Below are 12,059 nucleotides of genomic sequence, written 5' to 3'. Positions count from 1 at the left end.
TCACCATTTGTCTCGCATTTTTAGCCTCGACAAATATTCAAAAAGACCAAGAATTGAATTCCGCTCCACGATTATTTGATTTGATGATTTGATTTGATGCTTTCCGCCACTTTTTCCTGCATGCACTTTCCCTAGACTACAGTACTTCCGTTGGCTAAATATTCCATCAAATATCCCTGCAACAGTTCAATCTTCCCAATTCACATGAGAGTATCCCCCCCCCCCCCCCCNTGAGAGTATCCCCCCCCCCCCCAAAGCAAGCATAACCGGCAAAAACTAATGAAACCCGGCAAATACCTTAATTAATTGATCGCTAAAATTCACTTTGGCAGAACGAACTGACCAACGATACTCGTCAATATTGGATTGCCTCCCCGGAATAAATATTCCTAATTGAAAAAACATAGCGCAGCATCCGGGCGACCGCGCCGAGGCTAATGAAACGTTAAAATTATCAATTATCAATCAGTATAAATGGAGCCTTCTCCACTTAATGTGTTTCGCATGAATAGTTCATACACGCGTCCATTGTCATTTAACGCCCCTCGGCAGTAACTCTCTTCCCTTTCCTCCCTTTCACCCTTGCCATCATTTTCTGAACAACAGGAAAGCCTCTGCGCCGTAGTAAATCGACACTCTGATGAATCAAAGCGTCTAAGGACGTCATAAACTCCCCATTTTGTTGGCTCATTTCGTCGTAATTTCCCTCGGCTGCATCCTCTAGAGGTATTCTTTCCTGAAACAGACTACACTGAGAGGAAAAACGATCTGATATCACAAAGAAGCATTTTGAGTTTAGAACAAAGGGTAGATATTAGATCGATTCATAATAGATTTCAGTCCGGAGATTGGGGAGCCCCTGGTGCTCTTGGGGATGAAGCGGTGCAATCTTTCCGATTTCACGTGATTATAGCGTTGAGCTCAGTGACTAGAGTGACGGCGCGCCGTCGCGCGCCTCTACGACGTGAGGATAGACAAATGAGTTGATGGACTGTCGGGGGATATTTGCGATATTCGATTCGATATTTGTGTGCTCTCGGGGATGAAACGGTGCAATCTTTCTGAGAAGCCCTTCACTCCATGATTGAGTCACACCATGACCTTGAAATGAAGTCTATTTCACGTGATTACGGCGTTGCGTTCAGTGACTAGACTGACGGCGCGCTCTCGCGTGCCTCTGCGACGTGAGAATAGACAAATGAGTTGATAGACTCAGTCGGAAAATATTTACGATATTCTATTTGATAATTGTGTGACATAACTTTCGAAAAATGGCGTCGTGACGTGGGTGTGCCTTTTAAATACGGAATTTCAATAATTTCAAGTATCACGTAACATGATTTCATGATTATAGTTGACTTCAAATGATTTCATCAATTCGAAATCGTGATTTCAGAGAAATTGAAGCTCTTAGAATCATGATGAGTAGTTTGATAAATAATAGAGTTTAAACAATTAAACAGTTTAAACAACAATAAAGTTTTTATAAACAATTTTTGAACATTATATTAGAAAACTAAAATTACTCACACTCTCAGCACTTTTATCGCCTCCCGAATGTTTAGTTCCGTGGGCGTCTTATAAGATACCTATGGCCTCGATCATTTTTCAACGGGAAAAGTGTGATTATAAGGATCAAACGGAGTTGAGGGTCAAACGGGAGGGACGAACGAAGTGATCATAAGGGTCAAATGACCTTAAGGGTCAAGAGTTCAAACGTGAGAGTCAAGTGAAGTAATCAGAAAGGTTAAACGATCCCAAGGGTCACCTCTTTTCTTCGACGCTATAATCATTAAAATGATGACGCAGAATCATGTTAATAGAATAAAGCCTAATTAAAATTCAATTAATTTACGTACTTTCAATAATTTGTACTTCAGCTATCCAGAAGTGATTATTCTCAAGTCCCCCAACAATTCCCCAACATCAGCTGCCATTCTATCACGTGGGATTATGTTTAGAGAGAAAAAGGAACGCGGGCTATACGCATTCAAAACATTAAACTCGCATAAATTGATTACTTATCAATATCAATTCAGTAAAAATGAATATTCCATAGAATTCAGGCGCATCGAGCGAGGTATCTTATTTCAAACCGCTGATTGAACCCTATTTTTCTTCTCTCTATAAGCGCACGTAGTGGGGGTATACGGATTCCCGGAATTCCACTCTCGTTCTGTCCCTACGGTATCTTATATAAAGCCTGGACTGTACATGACTGACTCGTTTTAAGAATTCCAAGATTTATCAGTCGAAATTTAAGGTTTGATCTTCCAACATTGAACGCTCGAAGAACTATCAACAATTTTTCTGATATCAAGTCGTCTGTCCTCTCAATGCCAGCAAGAATAAGAATGAAAGAGGTATCCCTACCTCGCCAGAAGCCACCGCCTCGCCGGGAATGAAGAGCTCGGGATAAACATTGTCGAGGTACCATTTGAAGGATTTGCATCCCAGTTGTTTCCTCAACGCCTGCCGTTCCGACACATCTCCGTAATCTCCCTGAAATAAAAAAATGACTGGAATTCGTACGTCTAGGCGCAATTGAGACGCTCACGAGTGTGTGAGCAAGTGGGAGAAAAGGAGGAATGTCAGAGGAGTGAATCGGGGAGGGATGTATGAAGTGGCTGGGATGAAAGGAGTGCAGTCAAGAGACGCCAGTAGTGTAGGATAAAGTGTATACTCACCTTGTCGTGACCTATTCGCTGGTAGTAGTACTTGGCGTACTCGTCCAGCCACACCTCGCTCAGCCTTATGCTATTCCTCTTGAGCACGTTTACGCCGGTTCGCCACTTGTAGGGTGAGCGTTTTCTAAAGATGTGACCCACGTGCGAGCACGGAACTATCTCCAGAGTACCTTTGAACATGCAAACGGCATTAAACTTGAATTTTTTTCTCACTTTTCGGTTCGCATGATTAATGGGGATTTTTTTCAATCGAGGGATTTCATCTGAGGATACGTCCAGAGACAGCGCATTTGAGGAAAATGAAGGATTTATTTTATTTGGGCGAGGGATTATCGCAGGTTCATAAATTTATTCTCTTCGCTATCTGAATAAGCATTTTATTTCCAAGTGATGAGGCGTTTATTGAGGTTTAGAAAAGATTCACTGGTGGGAAATGACTTCTGATGTTTCAAATGAAAAGTCGGAAATTTCGATTTGAGGTGAAGTTAAATGCAGTTGATTCCTGAATTTCAGAGAAAATTATTATAGTGGTTATTTAGATGGGAATAACTATTTTATTTGCGGCAAATGGAGTTTATTGGATTCAAATAAACTAGTCCTCTGGGTGTACTCGAGTGAAATAGTGAGGGATGAAGTGTTTCACCTTTTTCGTGATTAAATAAAAACATAATGGTTTATTAGACTTTTACTGGAATATGTCCACATTGAGAGAGAAAAAAGCTTTCAGTCAAGTACATGAGTATTTTTTCTTAAAGGTTATTCAACGCGGAAAAAATAACAATTTGAAGAGTAAAATAAATAGATTCACAAATATAATCTATTGACAATGCAATTGGGAAATTTATTTTAATTGAAATGCCAATAATTGCTCAACATGAGGAACTCGTTTCTGTTAAATTTGCAAGTGTTTATTTCTATTTAAAAAAACATATATTTGCTTCAAATTAAGTTAATTAATTCAAGTGAACTTTTCACCCTCTGGGTGAAAAAATGTCGCATTGAGAGAAAATAAAACTCTTAATTGACAACATGAGTAATTTTTTCTCTCAGAGTTTATTCACTGCTCAAGAAAATAAAAATCTGAAAAGTGAAATTGATAGATTAACAAACATAGGTAACAGTGAATTAAATTGAATTCCATACCACCGCACATCCACGTCTTGAATGACAATTCAAGATTCTCGCCGCCCCAAATGTCAAAACCGCTGTCATAAGTTCCAAGACGCTCGAAGAACTTTCGATCAATTGAGAATAAACCGCCCGCCATTGTCGGCGACCAGACCGGCTCAGCAGAGTTTTTGTGACGTTTTTTTTCACGTTCTGGTACTGCGTGCCAGTTAAACTGATGGACGTAAGGTGCATTTATTATTCACAAGTTGCCGGTATTTTTTTATCGCAATTTATTATCAACATTTCAAGAGTAATTGCAGGAAGTTTAGTTCAGGCTCTAATTATTCATTAAAGTGGATGGATAATTTTCTCGACGGCTCAAGTGTGAGGGGGGAAAATTGAATACCTGGAGATTCCAATCGAAGCCACCGACGTTGACGCCACCGGAGTCCCGAAAGTTGTACTCAAGAGTGGTATCGTCGATGACATCGATGACGGGACAAACAACTGTGGTGGAGTCACGGGCTATTCTGTCGAGCAGTGGCTCTAGCCAGCCCTCGGTGCACTCACAGTGACTGTCCAAGTAAGTCAGTACTGGAGCTTTTGCAGCTGCTGCACCCAGGAGTCGAGCACGAATCAAACCCTCTCGTTTGGCTGCTCTTATTATCCGGACTTTTGGGTAGTTCATCATGTAGTCCAGTAACTGACGCTTCAAATGAGCTGAAATATTCGAAAGAAATTATTCCAAGTGCGTCCATAATTAGTGAATATCGATAGTTGCACTGAATTGGAAGAATGAGGAGTTGAGAAAATCTCTCTATATTATAAGAATCCAAGTCGACTTCTGGTGATGAAAATTTGGTACTTGAAATTAAGACTCAAAAATTAAGGGTTGTTAGGGTCAAAATACGGGTCATGAGGATTAGAATGAGGATCAAAATGAGGTTCATGAGGATCAAAATAAGGGTCGTGAGGGTCAGAATAAGGGTCGCAAGGGCTAGAACGAGGGTCACGAGTTAGAATAAGGGCCCAAATAAGGGTAAAAAGTGTCAGATTAAGGGTCTAAATAAGGATCGTGAGGGTTATAATGAGCGTCAGATTAAGAATCGAAATAACGATCACAAGGATCAGATTGAAGATCACAAAGGTCAGATTAAGGGTCCAAATAAGGGTCATCGGAGTCAGGAACTAAGGGTCACAAGGGTCAAAATGAGGGGCTCTATATATATGTTATAAAAATTCAAATCGACTTTTGGTGATAAAAATTTGGAACTCGAGATTAGGACTCCAAAATAAAGGGTTGCAAGGGTCAAAATAAGGATCATGAGGTTTAAAATAGGGTCATGAGGATTAGAATAAGGATCACGAGGATCAAAATAAGGCTCATGAAAATCAAAAGAGGGTCATGAGGGTCAGAATAAGGGTCGCAAGGATCAGAACAAGGGTCACGAGAGTCAGAACAAGGGCCCAAATAAGGGTTACAGGGCGCAGATTAGGAATCATATGGGTCGGATAAAAGGACCAAATAAGGGTAACAAGGGTCAGATTAAGGATCACAAATGTCAGATTAAGGGTCCAAATAAGGGTCATGAAGGTCAGCACCTAAGGGTCACAAGGGTAAAAATGAGTGGCTCTATATATATGTTATAAAAATTCAAATCGACTTCTGATGAAGAAAATTTGGTACTCGAAATTGAGACTCCAAAATTAAGGTTCAGAAATGAAGGATCACGAGGGTCAGATTAAGGGTCACAATGGTCAGAATAAGGACCATGGGGGTTGACGGGCGAAGCGAGCAGGGGCCGTAGTCCCCCTAGTCTTCATATAAAATAGCGCCACGCCGGTCACAAACAGGGTGGTGATGCCTTTTTTAATTACAGTCAAGGCTTTATATAAGATACCTCTCTATAAGATACCTCGAGCTTCGAGCGCTTGAGGCCTACCCCTACTCTTAGCACTTTTATCGCCTCCCGAATGTTTAGTTCCGTGGGCCTCTTATAAGATACCTATGGCCTCGATCATTTTTCAACGGGAAAAGAGTGATTATAAGGATCGAACGCAGTTGAGGGTCAAACGGGAGGGACAAACGAAGTGATCGTAAGGGTCAAATGACCTTAAGGGTCAAGAGTTCAAACGTAAGAGTCAAGTAAAGTAATCAGAAGGGTTAAACGATCCCAAGGGTCACCTCTTTTCTTCGGCGCTATAATTATTAAAATGACGACGTAAAATTATCTTAATAGAATAAAGCCTAATTAAAATTCAATTAATTTACGTACTTTCAATAATTTGTACTTCAGCTGTCCAGAAGTGATTATTCGCAAGTCCCCCAAAATCCCCGAACATCAGCTGCCATTCTATCACGCGGGGTTGTGTTTAGAGAGAAAAGGGAGAGAAGTTCCAGATTTCAGTAATTTTTTCTCAAATCTACTACCAATTGTATTCGACTTGAGTTACATTTTCTCTTATGTTAAAGCAATTTAGGTTCTGGAATTTAGAATTTTGTGATTCTCACTATTTTCTCCGTGAATATAAAATAGTCTTGATGAAGAGGGATTTCACTCAAAGAATTCATTCCTTAAATGACACCTATAAGAATTAGCATAATGAGACGTCCCATCTGAGCACTCCAGCATCATTTCGCCCTGAGGATCACCAGAGGTTAGGATTAACATAGTAGAAACTCCGAAGTAACGATTGGAGCTTCGCAATTAGCCTGCTGGCTAGTGATTTATTTCAACAAATGGCTTTATGAGGCACCTCTCCGCTAAACTCTCGGCTAATCTTAAGCCCCTCAGTGTCCCCAGGATTACTCAGTACATGCAGTATAGAGGTGGATTTAACCGGATCAATTCGTGCCTGTATCTTTGTTAACAGATCCGACCCACAAACTTGATTAATTACTAATTGCATATAGTGCATAACGAACTTGTCTTGGCCGATGTTGTTTTGATCTGCTTCCTGGGGAATTCACTAGTTATAAAGTCAAAATTCATGCATAAATCTGATAGAAATACCCCGGAACTTCTAAAAAACAAACTGTCGAATTTTCAAGAAGTCCGGAAACATAGATAAACGATTGATAATAGAATAATTCTACCTTCTTAATTTTGCGTTTACTAAGGTTTTCTTCGAACAAAGCTGATTATAATTAATATCTAGAATTATGAGATTATCTCCCATTTTTGACGTTAAGGATAGTAGAATCTGAATGCAATAAAGTGAAAATGATGATCGATTTTTTAACTTTGAACAAATAATATTAATATCCAAATACAACATTTTTTATATGAACAAAAAGAAGCTGAACTCAATATTCCAAATGAAGTTTTAATTTTTAATTTGGCGCGGAAAACACGAAATGACAATATTCTAAGCACGGAATTATATTGATGGGATTGACAACAGATTAATTGAATTACCGTGTGAACTAACTAAAAATTGATAACAGTGTGGGCACGCACTTTTACCAGAGTATCAATAAACATTGAATTCCAGAAATTCACACTCTAAAGTGTGTTCTAGAAGGAATTGAATTGTAATTATGATTAAAATCTTATTCAGTGAGCATAGGAATTAGAACATGAGCAAATGATGTATTGTAATATGACAATTTTATAGCTGATAAATTGGGACACAAGATTCTCATATGATTATAACCAATTATTGAAAAAAAGAAAATCAAATCTGACAGGAAAAGGGCATAAACATTTAAAATTTGCATGAAGCAAAGGAAGCTTCTCCCCTAAAAATAAGGCGATACATCAGCGCGCTTGACCCGTCTAGTTCCTCCCAAGAACACAGCATTCCCATCAGCCATTTGTTCTCCCCAATCCTCTCCATCAACCCACCCCCTCCCCACCCCAATCGCCTAATCCAAAATTATGACACACCAAGACCACTGAATTCTTCGCATCCTCCCCCTGAAGTACATCACCCTGACAGTACAATAGACCAGAATGGCGTGATACCACGCATCCTCAGATACAGCCCTGATAATGGTACCAAGTCACGTGGGTCATTCTGAAAAGCCCAAAGCTCACCCGCCATTTAGTACAGTCTAAGTATGTTTATGGCTAACACCTTCCGGCCAGTTGGCTCTTATCTCCACCCAACTTCCGTTGGTAAGCAGAAAGGAAGTGCCAAAAGCATCGCTGTATCCAAGTCATGTACAGACTTCTCTCTCGTTCAAAGCCATCACAGACGTACCACATTCGTGATACCTTCACTCTGTTTAATCCTCTCGCATATCCTTTGCTTTATTGTTCACCACGTTATAACCCTGCTTTCTTTTTCTCTCCTCATTTGCAGCCTTACCCCCGGGTCCCTGGGGGTTGTAAAACTCAGGGCAATTACGTCACCCCCCGGTTATCCCGACCCATCCAGTTACGACGCATTAAATTTAACGGCGTGACGGACAATGCATGATAAAGGACGAAAGGAGGTGGAAAAGGGGATGAGGTGGCGGGTGGAGTATGCGGAAATGGGTGCATTACTCACGCATGTCGGAGTAATCATCGACCAGGATGATCTCCTGGATGAGGTGCTCGGGCGACCGGTCCAGGACTGAGTGAACCGTCCTCAGGAGCACCGACCAGGCCTCGTTGTGGAAGCAGATTATCACGGCTGTGGGCGGCAGGTTATCCAGGTATCTGCCGGGCTCTTTACACCTGCAAGAATATTTAAGGAGAGTTGGATTTAGTGGAGACAGCTTGCTATTATGGGGGAAGGAAAGGGTGGATGGGGTTCAGAGGTCCCACTATGTAATAGTCAACGGAGTTTGACTGACTTCTGTCAATTTTGAGGAACGAATTGGAATTTTATTTACAGTTGATTGATTTTTCCATGAAATTTTGAATTTTCATTTTTTATCAATTTTTTTAGCCGTAGACAGTGAATTTTCAAGTGAAAAAAACATTCACTGCCAAATTCCGTTGAATTTTCAGGAAATTATTTCAAAATTTATGGAATTTCAGGAGTTTTTAAAGAAATTGTTGGAATTTCCTCATTTTTTATCAACTTTCCCGGAATAATTGAATTGAAATTCAGTTCCCACGTATTTTTCCATGAAATTATGATTTTTTTAGAGGCAGGCAGACGGAAATTCCACAATTTACATGAATTTTCTAGTAAAAATGAATATTCACTGCCAAATTCCCTTCCATTTTCTGGGAATTCCTTTAAAATTGTGGGAATTCCTGAAATTTTTGAAGAAATTTCCTGAAAATTCTGAACTTTCTCTGAAATTTTCTCATTTTTTATTAACTTTCCCATAATTGAACTGAAATTCACAGTTCCCATGTATTTTTCCATAAAATTATGAATTGTTTTTAGCAGTGGGCAAACGAAAATTCTACCATTTACCTGAATTTTCCAGTAAAAATGAATATCCACTGCCAAATTCCCATGAAATTCTCTTAAACTTTCAAGAAATTCCTTTAAAATTGTGAAAATTCAACAAATTTTTGAAGCAATTCCCTGAAAATTCTGAAATTTCTCTGAAATTTTCGCATTTTTTATTAACTTCCCCATAATTAAACTGAAAGTCACAGTTCCCACATATTTTTACATGAAATTATGAATGTTTTAGCAGTGGGCAGACGAAAATTCCACAATTTAGATGAATTTACCAGTAAAAATGAATATTTACTGCCAAATTCCTTTCAATTTTCAGTTAATTCCTTTAAAATTCTTGGAATTCCAGAAATTTTTGAAGAAATTCCCTTAAAATTTTGAAATTTTTCTGAAATTTCCTCATTTTTCATCAATTTTCCAGAATTAAACTGAAATTCACAGTATTTTCCGTGAAATCATGAAATTCATAATTGAATTCATAATTGAAATTATGAATTATGAATTTCATGATTTCATGGAAAATGATGAATGTCATGATTTCATGGACAATACTGTTTCCCACGTATTTTCCACGAAATTATGAATTTCCAATGACAAAATTCCTTGAAATTTCCGTGGAAATGTCACTCACTAGAAATTTCCCAGCCTCGTACCGGAAATTTCAGTGAAAAGTTGTTACCCGCGTGTTTCTGGATTTCAATACCACGTTGCGGGCAACCACAAACTTTATCTTTGCAATCCTCATTGTCAGCCATACCGACCATAATTGCGATGACTACAATTTCACGTCGTTCAGAACAACCAAACTACCCCCCACCCTCCGCGCGAAAGTCCTCTTACCCGAGTAAATAGATACTTATGAAAGTTAAGAGTTGAATGTTATCTATACGGTTCCTTGAATCGTTGAATAATTCATAATCTTTAAGGGTTGAGTCTGGTAGTTGAAACTACTTAATAAGTCATGAACTAATTCTCAGGGAATTGCAAAATGTAATTCATTCAGCAAGAAGTTCCCGGCCGAGGGGGACGTCGACGTTGATCGAACAATTCAGAGGGGAGAGCCGAGTGATTCCGATAGGACGGATTCCGGTGGAAAAGTAGCGTGAGGAGTTGGAAATGTTTAATCACGATGCAGCAAACCGGTGTACATCACTGGATATCGACTCGGGTCTTCAATACCCTCTATGGGTTTCGTCCCCTCTCTCATTGGCACCCGAAAACTCATAGGATATCTCATTCATTGTCGTGGAAGTGGATATCAGTGTTGAACGCCAATGGACTAGAAACGATTGGAGTTTCACCAGTTTAAGCAGCTAACGGGGAGAACGGGTCCTCGGACGGATTCTATCCGGGGTAATTCAATTGATTATTTGGAGAAAGGGGTATTTTCGGTGGCATAACATTTGTTTTAGCAATTGTTGATGATTGTTGATGATGAATACCGGGAATTCCTTGAAATTTTGATGATGTCTGAAGGGAGATATCGATTTCTTTTCTACTAAATTGGATACGTCCAGACGAGATAATGCGTCGTGATGAATTGGTTGGTGTTATTGTTTTTTTTGAATGAATTTTGAAAAACAGCTTTTTTGATGACCATTCATCGAATGGGAGATGTTACCTCAATGTGGGTTTAAATGACGAATCGAATTTATTCAATTATAAGAATTAAAGGTGCCATGCACTGTAAAAACTAGGGTCTTGAGGAGTTCTTAATTTAGAAGGTCAAAGACAAAAATATGATGATTTCAGTGATGATTACAATAACATTGGAATCCATCCATCACTAGTTTTGTATTTCATGACAATTTATTGGGTATTAGATGTCAATGAGGGAGGTTATGACAACCTGAGTGTAGAGACGCCACCGCAAGGTGGCGCAGTAGCCGAATACAAACACCAACGACTCTCCATCAGTATCTCTACATTTAGAAGAAAAGGCATAACTCGGAGGAATGTTTCAGAGGTCTATCTTGGAATTCTGATTTAAATGGATATAACTTAATTTTGTGGTTCAATAAGGCCTTATTCAGTTCCCCCCGGAAAAAAACACTATACAGAGAGAAAAGTTGGATAAAAATTAACTAATTCGCTCCACGATTACTCGACTTGTTTAGTAATTTTTTTCTAACAAGCTATATATTGAAACTTATCTCAAATTGCGATTTTTAAAAATCTCAAATTGAAATTTTCGGAACTCCACTTAAATAAAAATTTCAAATTGAGTTCCAATCTTAATTTGAAGCATTCAAAGGTATCAACTTGCGTCAACTTGAAAATCTTATGTTGAGACATTTGAAGCCGCAAAATAATGTATTATATTTTCGGGTGTAACTACTGCTTAAATTCGCAAAATAATATATTATATTTTTGGGTGGAACTACTGCTTATTCCTAAGGCTCCCATGTCATCCCCCATCCCAACCCCTGATTTACAGTAAACACCGAGACCCACCTTTCGCGTACTTTTTCGAACTTTACATCCCTATTATCTCGGGAATATCATGTAACCCGTCAATTTCCATACATTCTCTATTTTACTGCGGACCCCACGGGTTATAAAAGGCTAACCAGATTCACGTGGGAATATCACGACTGAAAAAAAAATGACCGGCTAGAAAAAAAATATTCGATACCGCTGGATATTCCTCGGTATCTGCTGCGTACATTTTGACAAGAGATCCTTTCCGAGCTTTTACCGGTGTTTTTTCATCCCCCTTTATCCAACACTCGGGAACTTCTGTTTCCCATCGTCATGTGGGAGAGGGGGGGGGGAGGAGGAGGAGGAGGGCAAGGAAAGCCTGATAAAGACGTTCTCTTTTATTTCCTCACTTCCATAGTGACACCGAGAAATCGGAGAACTCTGGAGTCTACTTGGGCTGCTCCGGCTGTTTAAAAAAACAACATTGAA

General features: G+C 39.3%; 1 protein-coding gene across 2 annotated transcripts in view; it reads right to left on the bottom strand.

Moving 5' to 3' along the window:
• Positions 1–12,059, bottom strand: part of LOC107045552 (putative polypeptide N-acetylgalactosaminyltransferase 9) — a 221,374-nt gene that overhangs the window by 20,143 nt on the left and 189,172 nt on the right. For both annotated transcript variants that reach the window (XM_015267857.1, XM_015267865.1), the window contains 5 exons: positions 8,295–8,464; positions 4,204–4,517; positions 3,831–4,029; positions 2,688–2,857; positions 2,374–2,502 (listed from right to left, as the gene is read on the bottom strand). In XM_015267857.1, the coding sequence (XP_015123343.1) occupies positions 2,374–2,502; positions 2,688–2,857; positions 3,831–4,029; positions 4,204–4,517; positions 8,295–8,464 (982 nt within the window). The remainder of the gene's footprint in view (positions 1–2,373; positions 2,503–2,687; positions 2,858–3,830; positions 4,030–4,203; positions 4,518–8,294; positions 8,465–12,059) is intronic.

The sequence above is a fragment of the Diachasma alloeum genome, unplaced genomic scaffold (assembly GCF_001412515.2).
Source record: "Diachasma alloeum isolate Michigan unplaced genomic scaffold, Dall2.0 Dall_scaffold_00180, whole genome shotgun sequence".
Lineage (NCBI taxonomy): Eukaryota > Metazoa > Arthropoda > Insecta > Hymenoptera > Braconidae > Diachasma > Diachasma alloeum.
The sequence above is the reverse complement of the archived record's forward strand: the minus strand, read 5'-3'. Positions and strand labels throughout refer to the sequence as shown.